Here is a 21,033-nt window from a genome sequence, read left to right as displayed (position 1 = left end):
AACGACTATGGTTAATTTCTGAGGGGTATGGTAGGAACAAGTTCACAGGAATGTAGTTATTTTAGGTTATTTTTTCTTATTCCTTTGTTTTGGTTTTGTTTGAAATTTTTTTTATTTTTTAATTTTTTGCTAAAGTTAAAAAAACAATGAGTGTGAAAAAAAGTAAATGGACATTAAGGGGAGGAGAGGAATGGAACTTTTTGGATGTTCTTTTTTTATTCTAATTTTTATTTTATTTTTTGGAGTAATGAAAATGTTCAAAGATTGCGGTGATCAATGCACAACTTTGAACAACTGATTGTACACTTTGAAGGATTGTATGTTATGTGAATATATCGCAATAAAATTGCATTTAAAAAAACCAAAGGAATGAAGAAGGCTGATAATAGCAAATATGTAGGTAAATATAAAATATATTTTCCTTCATTTTTCAATATCTTTAAAATATAACTGATTCTGTAAAGCAAAAATAAGGAAAAATAATGTATTTTTTGTAAGATTTATAAGAATATGTAGAAATAAAATGTATGAAAAGGAAAAAAAAAGAAGACTGCACCTTCCTCACTTAGCTTGGAAATAACCTCAGTTAAGTATCCAAGGATTACCTTTTTTCCTGTTTCTTACAAATTCTACTTTCAATTCAATATCAGAGTATAATCATACCAAGTTCTCTGCCACTTTATAACAAGGATCACCTTTTCTCCAATTTCCCAAGAAACATTCATCGTTTCCTTTTAAAATCTTGTTGGAAGTACCCTTAGTATCCATATTTCTACCAACAGTCTTACTGAAGCAATCTAGGCTTTTTCTGTCAAGCACCCCACAATTCTTCCAGCCTCTACTTGTTACCCAGTTACAAAGCCAATTTTGTTTCACAGCTGCTTAACAAATCCCATGAAATAGGTTGATTAAACAATGGGAGTTTATTGGCTCAGGGTTTTGAGGCTAGGAGAAGTCCAAAATCAGGCATCATCAAGGCTATGCTTTCTTTCAGAAGACTGTGGTATTCTGGGGCTGGCTGTGGCAATTCTTCTTCCTTGGTTTTTCTGTCATGATAATGCACATGGCCACCTCTCCTGGCTTCTCTAGACTCTGACTTCTGGCTTCTTCCCATGATTTTCACCCTATGTGTCTGGATTTCATTCTCCTTATAGAGGACTCCAGTAGTAGGATTCAGACCCATCCTGATTCAGTTGGGCCACACCTTGACTGAAAGTAACCTCATCAAAAATTCCTATTTATACCCACAGGAATGGATTAAGATTAAGAACATGTTTTTCTGGAGTACATAGCTCCAAGCCACCACAGTTTCCTAAGCAGGTATCGCAGAGAGAAGTTTGTTTTCACACTTAAGTTTCAGTCACTGAGAGGACCAAGTGAACTTGGCAAATATCATGTTGTATTCCTTTTTCTACGTTCTACTACAGTTTCCTTTAATTATTGGAAACTGGAATCTTTTTCCCCACTAGAAAATATAATTAAACACCTGAGTGCTTCCATGCCACTGCTGATTACCATAATCCAATGCCAGCATGGAGCTTTTCTTGAGCATTATTGCTTGACTGGGTAATAACCACGAAGCAAAATCAGCCTAACTCCAACACATTTCTGCTATACTATAACCATAATGAGTTTGCAACTCAATACTTTTATAGTGATTAAAGAACTATATCCTGTGTTCTCCTGATGCTTAAGATGTGTAACAAATTATTGTAACAAGTATTTTTTAAAATTGCATTTGACTGTTTTCAGTGTTTTTTCAAATTAAAATGTTTTTCTGGTTTCTCTCAAGAACTTAGTAAAAGATCTGAGGTCAATTATAATCAAACCCTTTTTTGTACCTTGTTTTCAGGCCTTTCTAAGTGCTGTAAAAGCATTTGAGCAGGGATGGGACTTATCATAGGTTTTTAGGCAGCATTCCTTGAAGTGTGTAAGAATTATAGAGATATGTTTAATAAGAGAAGAAAAAGGCAAAGTGGAAGGCAATTCCTTGACTCCATCCTTTGAGGTTTAGATTTTGTAGATGTGATGTGGAGCTCAGACAACTTCATTTCACCTAAAACTCCCTCAGGTATTGGGATGCATGCCATGGTCCATTCTCTGGGAAACAGTGGTTTGGCCATAATAGCTCTCTTACAGAGGGGCCCCACTGATAATGTGAGCCTGTGTGTTGGGAACAGGTACAATTGTGATCATCTTCTCTAATTAGGATGGATAAACATTCCTCTACACTAAATTAATTTTGCTTTATGTTTTAAGCTTAAAGGTGGTCAATGAGCTTGTACTTTGTTTTTGTAGATTGGTCATTTGCCAAGGACATCTCCCAGTGAATGATTTTCTTAAAGATACCCAGAGCCCTCGTTATCAGAGGGATTGTGCAAAGTGGTCATTTTGACATAGCATTATATAGTAAAGGAGGTGGAATGAGATTTTTGGAAATGAGAGATGGAGAAAGCCCACCTGTACCTTCAGTTCACACTTGCCCCTTGGCCCAGTTGCCCCAATATCTGAGGCTTAGAATAGGTGAAACTGGCCTAATTCACAAGGAGCTTTGGTTCTAGTCTTGATTTTAATTAGTTTATGATTAGTTAACTAATCACTAATTAATGCCATTCATCATTTTGATCTTTGGTGTTCCTGATTGTGAATCTTCTAGACAGATTCACTTACCTCTCCAAGTAAGCACTGATTGTTAAGACATTGGGTACTGATTACAAAAGTTGAGTCCTTCTTTGTCTGCTATCATTTGGCTGAAAGTTCCCAAAAATATTTGGAACATTTTATGTAATAGTACCTCAGTCAAGATGTACTCTGTTCTAGTTTGCTAATGCTGTCAGAATGCAAAACACCAGAGATGGATAGGCTTTTATAAAGGGGGTTTACTTGTTACAAAGTTACAGTCTTAAAGCCATAAAGTGTCCAAGATAACACATCAGCAATCAGGTACCTTCACTGGAGGATGGCCAGTGGTGTCAAGAAAACCTTTGTTAGCTGGGAATGCATGTGGCTGACATCTGCTCCAAAGTTCTGATTTCAAAATGGCTTTCTCCCAAGACGTTCTTCTCTAGGCTGTAGTTCCTCAAAAATGTCACTCTTAGTTGCACTTCCGGTATCTGTCCTCTCTCAGCTTCTCCAGAACAAGAGACTGCTTTCAGCGGCCGTCTTCAAAATGTCTCTCATCTGCAGCTCCTGTGCTTTCTTCAAGTGTCCCTCTTGGCTGTAGCAAGCTCGCTCCTTCTGTCTGATCTTATATAGTGCGCCAGTAATTTAATTCAGACCCACCCAATGGGCGGGCCAACACCTCCATGGAAATTATCCAATCAGAGTCATCACCCACAGTTGGGTGGGGCGCATCTCCACGGAAACACTCAAAGAATTACAATCTAATTAACACTGATACGTCCACCCACACAAGGTTACATCAAAGATAATGGCATTTGGGGAATATAATACATTCAAACTGGCACATATTCCTTTCTCTTTAAATTCAGCCATTTATCCCTAGCAAATTGCATAGTGCCTGGCTCAGAGCAGACATTCAGTGCAGTTTTTTTTTTGTTGGTTTGTTTGTTTTTTTTCAGGGTGAAGAGGGGTGAATAAAGAGAGTGAAGTCAGCTATTTCTCTTTCCTCGGACTCCTTGAGGTCCTTTTGATCTATTCCAACTGTCACCCTTAACCCAGTTCTCACTTACCTCCTATCATTCTTGGGGTACATAGTAATGGCTTCCTAACTGGTCAGGTTACCTGTTCATTCCTGTCTGATCCATCCTTCCCACTGCTGAGTGGTAAATCATCCTCAAACACAGTTCAGAACATATCATCCATCTCTGCCTTATCTAAATATTTGGGGCTTCTGTGCCACAGGGTCCTAGCAGCAATTGCAGGCTTATCATCTCCTTCATTCTTGAGCTCCGGGTCAATTTAGCAGCTCTCTCTCTGTAAATCCAGCCCACTCAAACTAAATTGTCACCTCCTTGTGCCTCATTCCCTGTGTCTGAGGTTCAAACCTCAGTTTCCTTGTTACCCTTCCCTTTCTTTACCTCCAAACAGTTCACAACAGTATTCATTTTGACTTTTAAACTATTTTCTCCACTCTATCCTAGTTTTGCCTCTCATTTTCTCTCCAGCATTTCTTAATTCTTATAGTGTTCCTCTTGCCTTCCTGTCTGCTTTTTCTCCCCTTTTCAAATCATCCTATGCTTGTATGCCGCTGCCAAATTAAACTTCCTGAGGCTCAACTCTGGGGATTGCCTACATTGTTCCATGTCTCCCTCTAACTTATACATTCTAAAATGACAGAGACGGTTCTTAAACTTCCCTTCTGCCACTCTGGCAGCTGTGAATACAATGTGCTTCGTCTTCCTTCTGTGTTGGTGTGCATATAGGGTTTGGAGTGAGGCAGATCCGAATCTGAACCACAGGTCTGCTGGATACTAATTGCAAGTTTGGGCAAGTTGCATAACCTCCTTAAAAGCCTCAGTTTCATCTTCCGTAAGTCAGGTGGTTGTACTGCAGGGTTGTTAGAAGGATTTTTTTTTCTTTCACATTTTTAAAATTGTGACAGTTTTCAAACATTTGGAAACATATGGAAAGTAGTCAGTGCAGTCCCACATATTATTCTCCCAAATGCAATGATTACTTAGATTTTGCTATATTTATTTTACCTATCCCTTATTTTTCATTTACCTTTCTTTACTGAAATGTTTTAAAACCATTCACAGACATCATGTCATTTCATCCATATATATGCATCTCTAACAGTGCAACTACAATACCATTAACATACCAACACTATAATTCATTGGTTTTATCTAATAACCAAAGTATTTTTACAGTTGGTGCGTTCAAATTAGGATCAAAATAAGGTCCACACTTTGCATTATTTTATCTCTAATTGTAAAATAAATTTATATAAACAGAAAACTACAAATCTTACATGTATAGTTTGATGAATTTCCATAAAGATCATATTTCCATGTAACTGCCATCCCCATCATGAAGTAGAAAGAACATTGCTGGCACCCAGTAGTCAGTTTATGCCCCTTCCGATTTACTGCTTATTCTCTCTTCCCCAAAAGTCACCACTATCTTGGCTTCTAAAACCATAGGTTAATTTTGCCTATTTTTGAACTTGAAAAAATGGAATCATGAAGTATATTCTTTTTTTTTCTTGATTTATTTTGCTCAACTGTATGTTTCTAATATTCAACCATATTGTTGCTTGTAGCAATAATTGTTTGTGTTCATTGTTGTATAATGTTTTGTTGAATGAATTTGCCACAATTTATTCATTCTACTCTTAATAGACATTTTGAGGATTATGTTTTATAATACAGAATATGTAAACTGGTCAGTGTAGTGTCTAACAGATAAAACAGTAAGTGTTCAGTTAATATTATTAAAACAGTGCCTGGTGCTTAAAATTTAATGTTGAATCTTGATTGGTTTTAATTTTGGTTCTCCTAATGGGAAAACTTTAGATTTTCACTGTTATTTGAGGCTTTCTTCCCCACTGTATGGTTACTTAAGGAAATAATCTTAATGACTCTTTTTCTAGTTAGCTGTCTGACTTTTGCCACTTTAGTAAGTTTGTGGTTGATTTTCTTTCCGTTCTCATGTCTAAAATGATTGAATTTCTGCAGAAGAAAACAAGAAAATGATTTAACTTCTTTGTGTTTTTCTTCTGAATTCTGTATACAGTGTTCTTTGTTTAATTCCGGCCCTGATTTTCACCTAAGATCATGGTCTCCAGAGCCAAAGTCTCGGAGTTCAAATCTCAGCATTACCATTTCTGTGTTACCTTGTGCAAGTTGTCTGTCCTCTCTGTGCCTTAGTTTCCTCATCTGTAAAATTGGGGATAATAACACCTACCTCACAGAGCTGTCATAAAGGTGAAATGAACTGAAATATAGTTAAGCGCTTAGAAGAGTGCTTAACCCAAACTTGCTGTATATATGTTAGCTCTTATCATTATACTTAACTTTAGTTCCCATGCTTTTGTATTGTATTTCAATTGTTTATTGCCAGCTGTAGGTCTATATGATATTATCAAGTTTATGTCCTGGCAAAAATATCTGCTGCATTTAAGGGGAAAGTTGGTACATTTTCTAATATCAAATATAGTTTCTTTATGCTGACACACATTCAACACTCAATTGAGTTCATGTGCTGTTTCTTCTGATTAGTTATGACTTCTTTTCTTGTATTTTTACTTCTCAAAGCTGCATATGCTAACTAATCTCAGGGGATTAAAGTTGGCTACCATGTAAGAAAAATTAGATTGAGATGCTTATCAAAATCTTGATTTTTTAAAAATGAGATTGATCTATTTAATGTACAGAAAAATATTTTAAAATGTTTTCTCTGTATTATGTTACTCTATGTTATTTGGAAAGAGGTCAGGTAACTAAATGCTTCTGAAATTGCTTTGAATCATTATTCCAGTGTGTTGAACATTTTCTATTAAAATACTGGGTAGTGACTTGAATTAAGTTTCTTTCTTGGAAGAAAGGCTCTGTTACTTACCAACACTTAATGTCCTGTGAGGATAGGAAAACACCCTGAGAGCATGACAAACTTATTGGCTTTCTTGGACAAGCAAAAGGTGTTGTTTGATTCAGAATTATGAGCAACTTGGGAGTCCTTGCTTCAAATAACATAGTCATGAGGCTACAAAAACCATGTTTAAAACAAGCACAACTGTTCAGCAGAGTCAAAAGATTGTTCTCTTTCTTCAGTTATTCAGATCTGATGTTCATTCAGGGATACTTGAGTAAAGCATGATGTCAAAAAGAAGTACATTATGTCTCTCCTTATCTTTTGATTTTTATTTAGAAGTGAAAGAACATCTAGGTTATTTGGGATAAGTACCATTGTCACTTGATTAACACATTGTGAAAGTGAATAAGAGTCATTGTAAAGATTGGCTATTTATTATAAATCTTTCCAAGAAATGCCAGTAACGAGTGAAATTAGTAAGATCCTGGATCATTAGGACACTTTTAGTATTTTGTTGCTAAAAGCTAGTACTCATATAATTTGTGGCTATCTGTGTGTACGTGTTTGCAAGAAACAGTATATGGGTTCTTTAGATTTTTAAAATTTTTATTTTAGGGAGAATACCATTGACTTCTAATAAAGCAATATTCTTTACCCCAACTCTTTAAAATAATGTATTTTTAGTGAAATTGAAATAAGTAAATTTTAAGAAAACTGGCCCCTTTACACATTTTCTTTGTAATTATTCCCTTCTCTACCTCATTAGTTGCCATGGAAATGACTCCTAGCAGGCTTTGAACAAATGCTAGGCAGGTTCTCTTCTGGTGGAGCCTCTGAGGCTGCAGAACATTTGTGCTGACTCAGCTGTATACAGGCAGCAGTCTACCATTTCTCTCTTAAATTTTTAATTAAAAAATAAAGTGGCATGCAGTGCTTTGATTTTTCAAAGATGAGAATTCAAGTCTGTTTTTTTTCCCACACACTGTTCACTAACTTTGTTTTCGTTCTCTCCTTTTTGAAATTCTAGTCCACCTTTTACTGGACCAAATAAGTAGAAGGAATTGGCAGTGCAAATTATGGGAAAAGTCTGAGATTTACAAGGCAGAGAGGGAAGGAGGGGGATGGGGAGATTAATTGGAGGAGACTGAGAGTCTAAATTAATCTGTTGTATAGTCAAAACAAATCTATTTAGCCCTAACGCTTGATTGTAGAGACAAAGATAGTCTGCATATGGTATCAGTCTTGAGAAGGTAGCCAGGTAGTTGCCTAAATATAGAAGGCTCCTAGTTTAAATTTTCCATTGATTCTGAGTTATATGTATTTGAGATTAGTTTGAAGAAAAAAAAGAAAAGAAAAAAGGGACTATGAATCACTTTGAACTTTAAATTAACTTTTAGAATTTGTCTTCTTCCCTCAGCTCCATGAAGTTTCTTTCTCCTTTGGGTCAATTCCGCTCTTGTAAAATCTCCCTCTTCCCCACTCTACTCCCTTCCCACAACAAAACTTTCCTCCATCTCTCACTATCACCATCCTAGTACAAGCCGTCCTAATCTCATCCTGCTGTAAGTACCCTGTAATACGTATAGAAGTAAGAAAGATCTTTTAAAATCATAAATCACATCACTAACTTTCTACTTAAAACCCATCAACAATTTCTCATTGCACTTTGAGAAAAATCCAACGGTTTTTACCTTAGTCTTCAAGGTCTTCCCTTTTCTGGATCCTGGTTTTTTCTTCAACCCATTCCAAGCCAGCCTCCTTCATTTTACCCCCCTCCACTGGGACCTCCTTTCCTTTCCTGGAACTAGCCAAACTCTTTCCATCCAAAAGACATTGTGCATGCTATTATCACTTCCTGGAATGACAGCTCTTCACCTGGCTTCTTCTCAGCCTTCAGGTCTGGGCTTATGTGGAATGTCCCCCAAAATATCTTCCCTGACCTCTCTATTTCAACATCTAAGTTCCATTCATTTCCTTCATCTACTGTGTAGGAGGGATTGTTTGAAGCACGGAGAATAAAATGGTTTAGAAGACAGACAAAATCCTTGCCATCATGGAGGTTGTGTCCCCAAAGTTCCAATTTTATAATTGTTCTGTTGATTTACAGACTGATTCTTCCATTGAATTAGAAACCCAAGTGTCTCTTAACATATGAATGGATGAGCAAAAGGTGGCATGTCCATACAATGGAATATTATTCAGCCATAAAAAGGAATGAAGTTCTGACACATGCTACAACATTGATGAACCTTGAAAACATTATGCTACTTTTTTTTTGCCTGAATTAAAAGTTGCTGATTCCATGATATTGTGAAAATAGCAGTCCTTTTACCTGAAGTATTTGGCTATGTCATCTTTAAACTCCTTCTAGCTATGAGTCTAAATTAAAAATTTAGGATAACCAAAATTCTGAGGCCTACAAATCTTAACAGTAAAAGTGCAACTGAAGATTAAAGAGCATATATGTTATAAAACATTTGAGAATTTTACTATCTTATTCTTCCAGTGTCATCATCCTCCGAAAAAAATGTTTAAGTATAAACTTTTTTGCTTTTCAAGTTTCTTAGGTTTAATAAAGTAGGTTTTTAAAAGGTAATGTACATATAGTAATTTGTTTTTCTAGTTGTCCTATTGAGTATAAATCTAAAGAGGAAACTATTTTGCTGCTGCTGCTTCTTTTAACAGAAGAAATGCATTGTTTTTGAAAACAAATATATAGTATACATATAATGTAAATTTTAGGTCTGAAATTGCTTTTATGTAGCATCATTTAAGGACAGGGCAGAGCAGCATGGCACAGTGATTGAAGATGACCTTAGAAATCATTCATTTATGCTTTCAATGGGTTTAGATTGACTATCTAATATATGCCAGACACTGTAGATGGAGAAGATAGAGCAGTGAACTGTATAGACGGGCCTCATGGAGCTTATATTCTAGTAGAAGAAAATAGAAGGAAAGAAGAAATCTAAAAAGAACTTTCAGATAGTGCTATGAAGACAGACAAAACTAGTTTGCATCCTTGTTATGTCAGTTACTAACTGGGTGAATTTGGGCAAATTTTTTAACATCTCCAAGTCTTACTTCCCATATCTGGAATGCAGAGATGATGAGTCTTACTGATGGGATGGTTTGGGGCATGAAAGAAAAAAATATATATATTAATAGATTTTTACATAGTTCCTATACACAGAACCCCAATACGTTTTTAATAATACTTTATGCAACTCAAGTATGCTAAACTCCTTATTGTTGCAGAGTATGCTTTTTTGCTGAGTTTTTTTCTGTTGCACTTACCCTTTACTTCCACAAATAAATGGAAAAAAAAAAACAATAAAAAGAAGTAAGGAATGATGAACAACTCATTTGTTAATGTTTTGGCAAATAAAATTGGGAGAAGCCAGGTGCAGTGTTATCAGAAATGTTAACTAAAACAAGATTTTAGCATTGTGCAGTAGAAGGAATTATATCTGGAAAATAGATCCAGAGTTGGCTAGAATATCTTTTTAATATTCAGTGTAGTTTGCAGACATTAGTTGGTTTTCCTGACAAATTGGTAAAATAGATGTGTGACTTCAGCTGCTGGTATTTTTCTTATATCTCATTGCTTTGAATTATAACTGGTCATATAAATACTTGTCTCCAATGATAGTGATAGATTTTCCGGTCCTCAAAAGCAAATTCCATGGTGTATTCTCTTTAGATCCCAAACATGATGCGAATTTGGGTTCAATCAATGTTTGTTAATTGAATAAATGGGGTTATAGTGGTGTCATAACAAAATACTGACCACAAAAATAGGGTCCCTGCATGGTTAAAAGAAAGTGAGCTGTTGGTTTCAAAAACCCAAGATAATAAACCCACAGATTAGACCCTTAGTGACATACTGATAAGGGAATCCATTTTTGGAGGGTGTCTCAGTCCTGTAAAAATTTAGGTTTGATTCCACACTTGATGAGCACACAAACTTAAGCCACCTGAGAAGCCTTCTAACCGGGGGACAAATATCTGATCCAGTAGTGTGATTCTCTGCAACCTGAGAAATGTTTCGGGGACTCCTCCTCTATATGAGCAGCCCGGGGAAAGAGAATCTGGGGGAGAATAATGCTCGACTTCCTCTAGTGGTTTCCACTAGAGGGCTGTATGGCTGTCTCCTTCACACTTTCACGAGAGATGGGGCTTTGTTCCCTGTTACAGGTCTCAATTCGCCAAGATAGACCAAGTCATTGTTCAGGTGCATGATGGCGCCATGTTTTCTCAAAGATACCTCTTATTTTTAATCATTTGCCTGTTTAACTAGTTGAATATATAGTTAATGGTCATGAAGTCTATTTTTTTCTCTGGAGGTTCAACAGGCCCAGACAAGTTCTGAAGCTGAAGGTCTTTTTACATTAATAGAACACTAAAATGCTTTTCAGCATTATTCTTTTTTCAGCCCCGAGGGACAGAGGGTTGCAGTAAAGATAATCCTTATTTCATAGTGCCATTAACTATCATTTGTCTGCTTGCTATCCCTCTCTGGTTTTGTTTGTTCCCTTTTATCCTCATTTCTTACTACCCACTATAAGCAACCATTCCTAATAAGATAAATATTCATCTCTTTGTATATATGCTTACAAAAGATGTGTTATACTTTTTTAAGCAATGATCTTAATTTACATAATTGGTATGAATCATGTCCTGTTTTTACATTTTTTTTTCATTTAGAACTGCATTTTAAAAGTCCATTTATGTTATTCTAATTAATTGCTTCTAACTACTGATAGTACACTGTGATATCTATTACCTTTCATCTCTTCCTTTTCAGTAGTGGGCACCTAGATAACCTCCAGTTACCTACCATCTCAAATAATATTGCAATGAACGTCCTCCCATTGTCCCCTTGAGACCTATGTAAAAATTTCTTTGAACCACACACACACACACACACACACACACACACACACATGCACATGTACACATACACACACACATGCACATACATACACACCATGCACATACATACCCAAGAATGGTTTATAGAGTATGTGTAGGCTTAATTTGATTAAGTACTGCTGATTTCTCTATTCTTACATTGCTGCATCCCTGCAAAGGCTTAATGATCCAGCTTTTGGATGTTTCCAAGTCTAATAGGTAATAATATAAATTGATATTTCATTTACATTTCCATAACTACTATTAAAGTTGAGCATTTTTTCACATATCTGTCAGCCTTTTGAATATTACATCTTTTGGTTAAATTTCTATAGGAATTACAATTTTTTTTTCTGTTTGATTTGTAGAAATTCCCTGTATATTAATTCCTTGTTGGTTTTAGATACTCAAATATCTTCTCTTGTTCTGACTTCTATTTATCAATTTTATCTATGATGTTCTTTGTGAAAAAGAGAGCCTTACTTTTAGTGGAATCAAATACATCAAAAACTTTTACACTGAAATATTGTTTATTTTATATTTTATAGCTCTGCCATTAGGTGCATGTATATTTATAATTGTTGTTGTCTTCTTGTTGAATTGACCCCCTTATCAGTATATAGTGACCTTCTTTGTCCCCCAGAAGTTTTTTACTAAAAGTCAATTTTATCATATAGCTACCCTAGCTACGTTTTGGATTCTATGTGCATGGTGTATTTTTTTCATCCTTCATTTTCAACCTGTCTATACCTTTGAATTTAAAGTGAGTCTCTTGTAAACAGCATCTAGTTGGGTCATGCTTTTTTTAATCCATTCTGCCAGTCTCTGCCTTTTGACTGGAGAGTTTAATGCATTTACTTTTTTTTTATTCATTTTATTGAGATATATTCACGTACCACACAGTCATACAAAACAAATCGTACCATTACATAGTTATACATTCATCACCAAAATCAATCCCTGACACCTTCATTACCACACACACAAAAATAACAAGAATAATAATTAAAGTGAAAAAGAACAATTAAAGTAAAAAAGAACACTGGATGCCTTTGTTTGTTTGTTTGTTTGTTTCCCCCATTTTTTCTACTCATCCATCCATAAACTAGACAAAGGGGATTGTGGTCCTTATGGCTTTCCCAATCCCATCATCACCCTCATAAGCTGCATTTGTATACAATCGTCTTCAAGATTCATGGGTTCTGGGTTGTAGTTTGATAGTTTCAGGTATCTACCGCCAGCTACCCCAATTCATTAGAACCTAAAAAGGGTTGTCTATATTGTGTGTAAGAGTGCCACCAGAGTGACCTCTCAGCTCCTTTTGGAATTTCTCTGCCACTGAAGCTTATTTCATTTCCTTTCATTTCCCCCTTTTGGTCAAGAAGATGTTCTCCATCCCACGATGCCGGGTCTATATTCCTCCCCGGGAGTCATATTCCACGTTTTCAGGGAGGTTCACTCCCCTGGGTGTCTGATCCCACGTAGTGGGGAGGGCAGTGATTTCACCTTTCAAGTTGGCTTAGCTAGAGAGAGAGGGCCACATCTGAGCAACAAAGAGGCATTCGGGAGGAGGCTCTCAGGCACAGTTATAGGGAGGCCTAGCCTCTCCTTTTAATGCATTTACTTTTAAAGTAACTACTGATAATGCAGAACTGCAGCACACAAACAAGCAAGCATGGAAAGATACTGAGCACCTGCACACAAACAAGCATGAGGGAGAAGGAGGTGGGTAGGCAGGCACTGGGAGACGGCCACTGAGTGTGTCCATGACTTCTCCAGCAAACACTGAGTAAATGGTAGATTTGTGGTTTGAATTTAGGTTACATAGCTAAACCAGCATCCTTTAGTTTTGCTTATTTAGCACTCAATATTAGTTTGTTCCCTTTGTACACTTTCAGTAAATGTAATTATTTAGGATTTATGGATTTTCTTTCCTACTAGACTGTAAGTCTATAAGAGTAGAAACCATGTCTTTTTGTTCAGTAATTTATCTCCAGGACCAAGCACTTTGCTTGGCCAATAGCTAGCATTCAATAAATATTTGTTGTGGGTTTTTTTTTTTTTTTTTTTTTTTTTGGTTTTGAGTTCGGATGTGTTTCCACAACATTGTGTTGACTGTATTAGGTAGAAAAATAATCCATGGAAAATCAAGTTCAGTGTGAATTAAACAACCAGAGGTTTTATGGGTGAACTAAATTTCTTAGGTGGTAATAAATAAATTTTTAACAGTAACCTACACATAAGGCAATTTATGATCTTAAGTTCTTCATTCTCAAAGGGTACCATTGTAAAGGAATCACAGTGAGTATGAGGAAATGTTGATATCTTGGTAATAAAGATTTGACTGCTCTATTTATATATTTTTTTGATTTTTTTTTAATAGAAAAAATCAGGCAAAGATATGCCGATTTACCTGGAGTGCTGCACATTATTGAACTTGAAAAGGATAAGAATGGACTTGGACTCAGCCTTGCTGGTAATAAAGACAGGTCACGCATGAGCATATTTGTGGTAGGAATTAACCCAGAAGGGCCTGCTGCCACGGATGGACGGATGCGTATTGGAGATGAATTGTTAGAGGTGAGAAGCATATGTTTTAATTTTTCTGTTGGTGGTATTGGAGAAGGAGGTGCAGGGGTGGTATACAGAAAAGTGGAGTGAAATTGAATAATGTTTAAAAAGTATATTTTGCTCTTGTATTTTAAATCATTTTCCTAAGCAAGAACAGAAATCAAATTGTTACCTACAAATATTTGATGCCTGAGTTAAAAACTGAATCACACTTAAATCACCTTAAATAAAATCTCATAAAAACATGTTAAAAGCCTAGGACTTTTTCTGAATGTCAATCAAAAAGTTTAAAAACTAATTTGATAGTGTATTAATCTAATACTCTTTATATTTATCCTGTCTGGATTTTGAATTAATTAATTACAATATTTGGATTTTTTTTTCTGTTACTGATTTTCAGTTTGGAGGGAAGGCGTTAGAACCAACACAGCCTTGAACTTGTCAAGGATTGGTTAATATCCATCAAGTTGGTCATATGGTTTAAGGCCACATAGGTTTTTTTTTTTTTTAAATTCAACTTTATTGAGATCTGTTCATATACTGTATAGTAATCCAAAGTGTACAATCAGTTGCTCACAGTACCATTATATACTTGTGCATTTATCACCACAATTAATTTTTTAACATTTTTATTACAGTAAAAAAGAAGACCCAAAAATCCCATTCCCCCATCCCTCCGTATTATGCATTTACTTTTTGTCCCCAGTTTTCTACTCATCTGTCTATACACAGGATAAAGGGAATGTGAGCCCCAAGGTTTTCACAATCATATAGTCACACAGTGTAAGCTATATGGTTATACAATTGTCTTCAAGAATCAGAGTTACTGGGTTGCAATTCAGTAGTTTCAGGTATTTCCTTCTAGCTATTCCAATACACTAAAATCTAAAAAGGGATATCAATATAACACATAAGAATAACCTCCAGAATGTCCTCTCAGCTCCATTTGAAGTCTCTCAGCCACTGAAACTTCATTTTGTTTCATTTCTCTTCCCCCTTTTGGTCAAAAAGGCTTTATCAGTACCATGATGCTGGGTCCAGGTTCATCTCCAGGAGTCATGTCGCACTTTGCCAGGGAGACTTACATCCCTGAAAGTCATGTCCCACATAGGGGGGAAGGCAGTGAGTTTACCTGCAGGGTTGGCTGAGAGAGGCCACATCTGAGCAACAAAAGTGGTTCTGTGGGGGTTACTCTTAGGCACAATTATATGTAGGCTTAGCCTCTCCATTTCAGTAACAGGCTTTGTAAGGGCAAGCCCCAAAATTGAGGGCTGTCCTTCTAAATTGTTAGTCCCCAATGCTTGTGAGAATATCAGTAATTCCCCAAGTGGGGAAGTTTAATATTTCCACATTTTTCCCTAGCCCCTTGAGGGGGCTTTGCAAATACATTGTTATTCTCTGCTCAAATTACTCTCGGATTTATCTGGGCTTCGCTCCAACCTGTACAAACCAACCAGGTCTCACTCCCTATTCAAAGTTCCATGTAATTATGGTGTTTGAATAAACTGACCATACAAGTTCAATTTTATAGTGTGCTACAGAAGATAGAGATTTTGCACCAAATAAACATCTCTTCCTTTGGTCTCACAATGAAGTTGAAGTTTTAAAACACTGTTCCCAGTATAATCACATAGTTATGCATTTACCACCACAATCTATATGAGGACATTTCCATTTCTTCTACAAAGAAAGAGGAAGAGGAAAAAAAAGAAAAAAAGAAAAAAATGACTAAAAAAATAAAAGTAAAAATAAAATAAAATACAATAAAAAGTTAAGACAACATCACCAATACCAAGAGTTCCCTACCTCTCCTTTATACCCCCATCTTATAATCATTTAGCTTTGGTATATTGCCTTTGTTCCAATTAATTACTGGACACATATTAATGTTACTGTTAACTATAGACTCTAGTTTGCATTAATTGTATTTTTCCCCAATACCATCCCATTTTCAACATCTTGCAAAGTTGACATTCATTTGTTCTCCCTCATATAAAAACATTCATATATTTGTACATTTAATCACAATCACTGACCACTCTAGGTTTTACTAAGTTATACAGTTCCAGTGTTTGTCTTCTATCTTTCCTTCTGTTGTCATATCTACCGCTAACCTTCCTATTACAACCATACTCACAGTCATCTTTGTTCAGTGTACTTACAGCATTGTGCTACCATCACACCATATTGTGCTATCCATTTTTGGACCTATAAAATCAGTCCTCTTGAACATTCTATTCTCCTTCAGCATCAAATGCTCGATCTCTACTCTCTTTCTATCTCCTGATATCTTCATGTCTACATTCTTCTCCAGACCTCTCTCTCTTGTCTTTTCTATCTGTCTGTAGCACTCCCTTTAGTATTCCTTGTAGAGGAGTCTCCTGTTCACAAACTCTCTCAGTGTCTTTGTATCTGTAAATATTTTAAACTCCCTCATTTTTGAAGGACAGTTTTGCTAGATATAGAATTCTTGGTTGGCAGTTTTTCTCTTTCAATATTTTGACTATCATACTGCTGCCTTCTCGCTTCCATGGTTTCTGCTGAGAGATCCACACTTACTCTTATTGAGCTTCCCTTGTGTGTGATGGATTGCTTTTCTTTTGCTGCTTTCAGAATTGTCTCTTTGTCTTTGACATTTCAAAACCTGATTAGTAAGTGTCTTGGAGTAGGTCTGTAGGGATGAATTCTGTTTGTGGCATGCTGTGCTTCCTGGACCTGTAACCTTATGTCTTTCATGAGACTTGGGAAATTTTCAGTAATTATTTCCTCTATTATTCTTTCTGCCCCTTTTCCCTTCTCTTCTCCTTCTGGGACACCTATAACACATATACTTCTGTGCTTCATGTTGTCATTTGGTTCCCTGAGATTCTGCTCATATTTTTCCATTATTTTCCCTATCTGTTCTTTACTGTGTAGGATTTCAGGTGTTCTGTCTTCTAGTTCACTGATCCTTTCTTCTCCCTCTCCAAGTCTGCTGTTTTATGTCTTCATTGTGTTTTTCATCTTTTCTATTGTGCCTTTCATTCCCATAAGTTTCTGCCATTTGTTTTTCCAACTTTTCAGTTTTTTCCTTATGGTCACCCAGTGTCTTCTTTATATCCTTCATCTCTTTTGTCACATTTTCTTTCAACTTGTTGATTTGACTTAGAAGATTTGTTTGAACATCTTTAATTAGTTGTTTCAACTTCTGAATCTCCATTGAGGTGTTAGTTTGTTCCTTTGGACCATATCTTCTTGTTTCCTGGTGTTATTTTTACTGTCTAGGCATCTGATTTTCTTGATTAGCTTATTCTGTTTTCTCTCTTTTTCTAGGGTTTTCTTATTGGCTGTCTTTGAGCTCTCTCTTTGCTTTGTTTTTCTCACTGGCTAGTTGTCAGATTGGCTCTGCCCCCCCACCCCCCAGTCTGCCCCCCAAAATCAGGCACCCACTGTGGCTGGCCACAGGGATAGGAAGTGGTCCCTGGGCATCCCATCAAGTTCACTCTGTGATACAAATCTGCTGGTTCCCAGGGGTGCTCTGCTTTCCACTGGCCAGCAATACCTGGGTTTGTTTTAGAGCCTGGCTTTAACAGTTGGTTCTTTCATATTTCTCAGCCAAAACAGGGCCAGGTTTCCATAGAGGGCATGCAGACTAGCTCCTGTCTTTCTAGGAAAGGGTCTGACGCATCTTTTTTTAAAAGTTTTTCAATTTCATTGCACCTCTGGACTGTCCAGCAGATGGTGCTGTTCGGTAACTTAATTGACCTCAGAAGCAGCTTTGCCTCCGTGCACAGGCTGCATCTACACAGGTGAGCTGGAACTGCAGGATTCCTATGCCCTCACTTTGCTGGCCAAAATCTGGCTTGATGTGGAGCTCCACCTGGGGCAGAGTGCTCCCTCAGCCAACCCAGTACTCCAGCTGTCCCCCAGTCAAGGAAATGGCCACCAGCTGCTTCTTCCCCCAAGGGTGAGTGAAGAGCTTTCAGACCTGGGGCTAGAAACACAGTCTCTGTCCACATTTTCTCAGTTTCTTTGTCCCTCACTGACCTGGGCCTTGAAATGTCCTCCCCTGTCCCTTTAGTCTTCAAACAGTGGGGTATGTCTCACTGCTGTGAGAAATTTGTGGTCTGTATCTGTGGTGGGAGGGGTCCCATCTGCTGATTCTATGCCTTTCCCACATATGACCTATTCAGGGGAAGGGAAGAGGACTGGCTGGTCTGAGACAGAAGGTTCCTACCTGATATTTCTGCTCTTTCTTCAATTCAGCATCTGCAGTGTCCTTCTCTCTGTATCCTCATCCAGAGTTTCAGACAATTCAGAATTGTCCTTTTCTTCATTGAATCTCTGGAGAGAAGTTTTCAGTAACTGTTTACATTGCCATGTTGAAGATGTCACTGAGAATTTCCTTTTAAGGAAATCAAACCCCAGGGCAGTGAGATAAGTTGGGCCTTATGGGGCACTGGGATGAGGCACTGTAAAGCTGACTGTGTATGTTTTCCACATAGATTCTTTATTTAGGAATAAAGAAGAGATAAGGGAAGCTAAGGCCTGAACCTCTGATGTTTAATTATTCTCTAGATGAATTCATCAATAATCTGAAAAAAAGGTATCCTTACTTTCCTAAACTTTAAGTCAGGATTTCTGCTTTGAATTCATCTTAGTTTGTTACTCATTCATTTGTCCATTCATTCAGCTAATGATAACATTCTGTGTCTTTTATGGCCCAGGCACAGAAAAAGAGATGTATAAAAGATGAATACTTCAGTCCAGTAGCTCACAGTCTAAAAGAAGAAAACAGACTGACTTGAAAAGATATTTATACTACAAAATGAATAATATAATAATTGATAATAATGACAACTAATATAGATGCCAGGCACAGCAGCGTCTTTTACCGGTGAGGTTACAATGTAAGGGGTGGCTCTGGGGTTCACTGTCAGGCAGCCCAACTTCTTAGCTCTCTTAACCACTATGTTCTATGGCCTCTTGGATAAAAGGCTCCAACATTTGGACATTTAGGAGAGCTGAGTCATGGATTCTCTGAAATGAGAGCTTAATGATTTTGCATTTTATGATTTCCTTTTCAGACTCTGACTCAGAATAGAATTCAAGTCATCCACAGTTTGACTTGCCTAATAATATCTAAAAGCTGACCTTCACAACTTCACCTCCCTCTTCACCTAGAACCTGTTTCTGCAAAGAAGTCACTTTTGGGATTACTTTTCCTTTTTGGTTCCTTCGTAATACAGTGTCAGGAAGGCATATCCATGTTGGATTGTAGCACTGGTTATAATTATTACATAAATAAAAATCAAAAGATTACAAACAGTGTGTGTTAACCAATGTGATTCATTGCTTCATGTTTGTATCATTTAGCTGATGTTTAAGGACTTCCTCAGAGATGAGACTAAAGAGATGATAGGGTTAATAATGATGAAAGTAAGAGAGAATTTATTGAGTTATTACTAACACTGTTCTTACATGTTACACATTTGCATTTCATATTCTTAAGAGTCCTAAATGCTATTATTGTCCCCGTTTTATGGATAAGAAAACTGGATAAGTGACTTGCTTAATGTCACAGAGCTAAGCAACTAGTTTGGCTAAGAACCCAGGCTTGCCAGACTGAGACCCATGCTCTAGGCACTGGAGTATGCTGTGTTCCCTCTGTTATTTCTTTAAACAAAACCATTTGTTTAGATCCATCAGAGTCCTAGTCTTTAGGGAATCATATATATTAAGTCACTCTTTTGTGTTATATTTACTTAGACAAAGATTCCCTATATTTTCTCACATGAAAATGTTCCAAAGGCTGTAATTTGGAACATGAAGGTTCTAGTTCTTTTTCCTTTATTAAAATAAAAGATGGATTTTCCTGTAGGATCCAGACCACTTTCTTTCTCTGTCTGATATTTTAGTAGATACTCGTAACAAATGAGCTGTGGTTGCAGACTAACAAGACTGTTCTACATGCTAAACACAAAATTCAACACTGTGCATAGGGCAGCACTGGACTTGGAAGACCTACTTTAACTTATCCCAATTCTTTCCAATATTAATTGTGTTTCAGAAGAGGATTAGCGTATCACATGGATATAGTTTTCTGTTAAGTAAATTGCATTTCCTCCCTCAAAGAAAAAAAAACTTCAGGTATTTGTTTGCTAGGCTAGGGGACTGGAAGAGCTCTCCTGGATGAAAAAGAATATTAACCTCTTGCCTTTTAGGGACCCTCCTATAACTTCCTTTGACTTTCAGAATTTGGCCCTTTAATTGATATTCATCACCTTCATATTCATTCAAACATGGAAAAAGTAAAAGAATACACACGGCAATATTTTAATTCCCCTCTATAATCACCACTGATTCTCTTGTTAAAAAAAAAAATTCCAACAACAACAAATAAAAAATATTGGAACACAGACTCTAGGGTCACAGATCTTTGTCTAACTATTCATCTTCTCTAAGCTTCATGTACTGGTTTGGATGTATTGTGTCCCTCAAAACACCATGTTCTTTAATGCAGTCTTGTGGGGGCAGATGTATTAGTTAGGTATTGTTAGGTATTGTTAGGTTGGAATCTTTGGATTAGGTTGTTTCCATGGAGCTGTGACCCCCACAACTGTGGTTAATACCTTTGATTAGATTATTTCTATGGAGGTGTGGCTGGCCCATTCAGCATGGGTCTTGATTAGTTTACCACAGCCCTATAGGAGCTCACTGCTACAGCCTAGGGAGACATTTTGGAGATGGCTTTGAAGAAAGAGCAACATTTTGAAGAATGCACCGGAGCTGAGAGAGGAGCTAGAACACAACCCAGGATCGGCAGACACCAGCCACGTGCCTTCCCAACTAACAGAGGTTTTCCAGACGCCATTGGCCTTTCTTAGCTGACGGTATACTTGTGTTGATGCCTTAATTTGGACATTTTTATCGCCTTTCATAATGCAAATTTGTAGCCAAATAAACCCCGTTTGTAAAAAGGCACTCCATTTCTGGTATTTTGCATAGACAGCATTAGCAAGCCGGATCACTTCAGTTGCCTCCTTTTTCAGATGGAGGATATTTATTCAT

General features: G+C 36.9%; 1 protein-coding gene across 6 annotated transcripts in view; it reads left to right on the top strand.

The window, feature by feature from the left end:
* The window catches only part of PATJ (PATJ crumbs cell polarity complex component), a 450,328-nt gene that overhangs the window by 265,544 nt on the left and 163,751 nt on the right, over window positions 1-21,033 (top strand). For all 6 annotated transcript variants that reach the window (XM_037827057.1, XM_037827058.1, XM_037827056.1 and 3 more), the window contains one exon: window positions 13,796-13,992. In XM_037827057.1, coding sequence (XP_037682985.1) covers window positions 13,796-13,992 — 197 coding nt within the window. The remainder of the gene's footprint in view (window positions 1-13,795; window positions 13,993-21,033) is intronic.

The sequence above is a fragment of the Choloepus didactylus genome, chromosome 2 (assembly GCF_015220235.1).
Source record: "Choloepus didactylus isolate mChoDid1 chromosome 2, mChoDid1.pri, whole genome shotgun sequence".
Lineage (NCBI taxonomy): Eukaryota > Metazoa > Chordata > Mammalia > Pilosa > Megalonychidae > Choloepus > Choloepus didactylus.
This window is presented reverse-complemented; position numbering and strand designations above follow the sequence as displayed.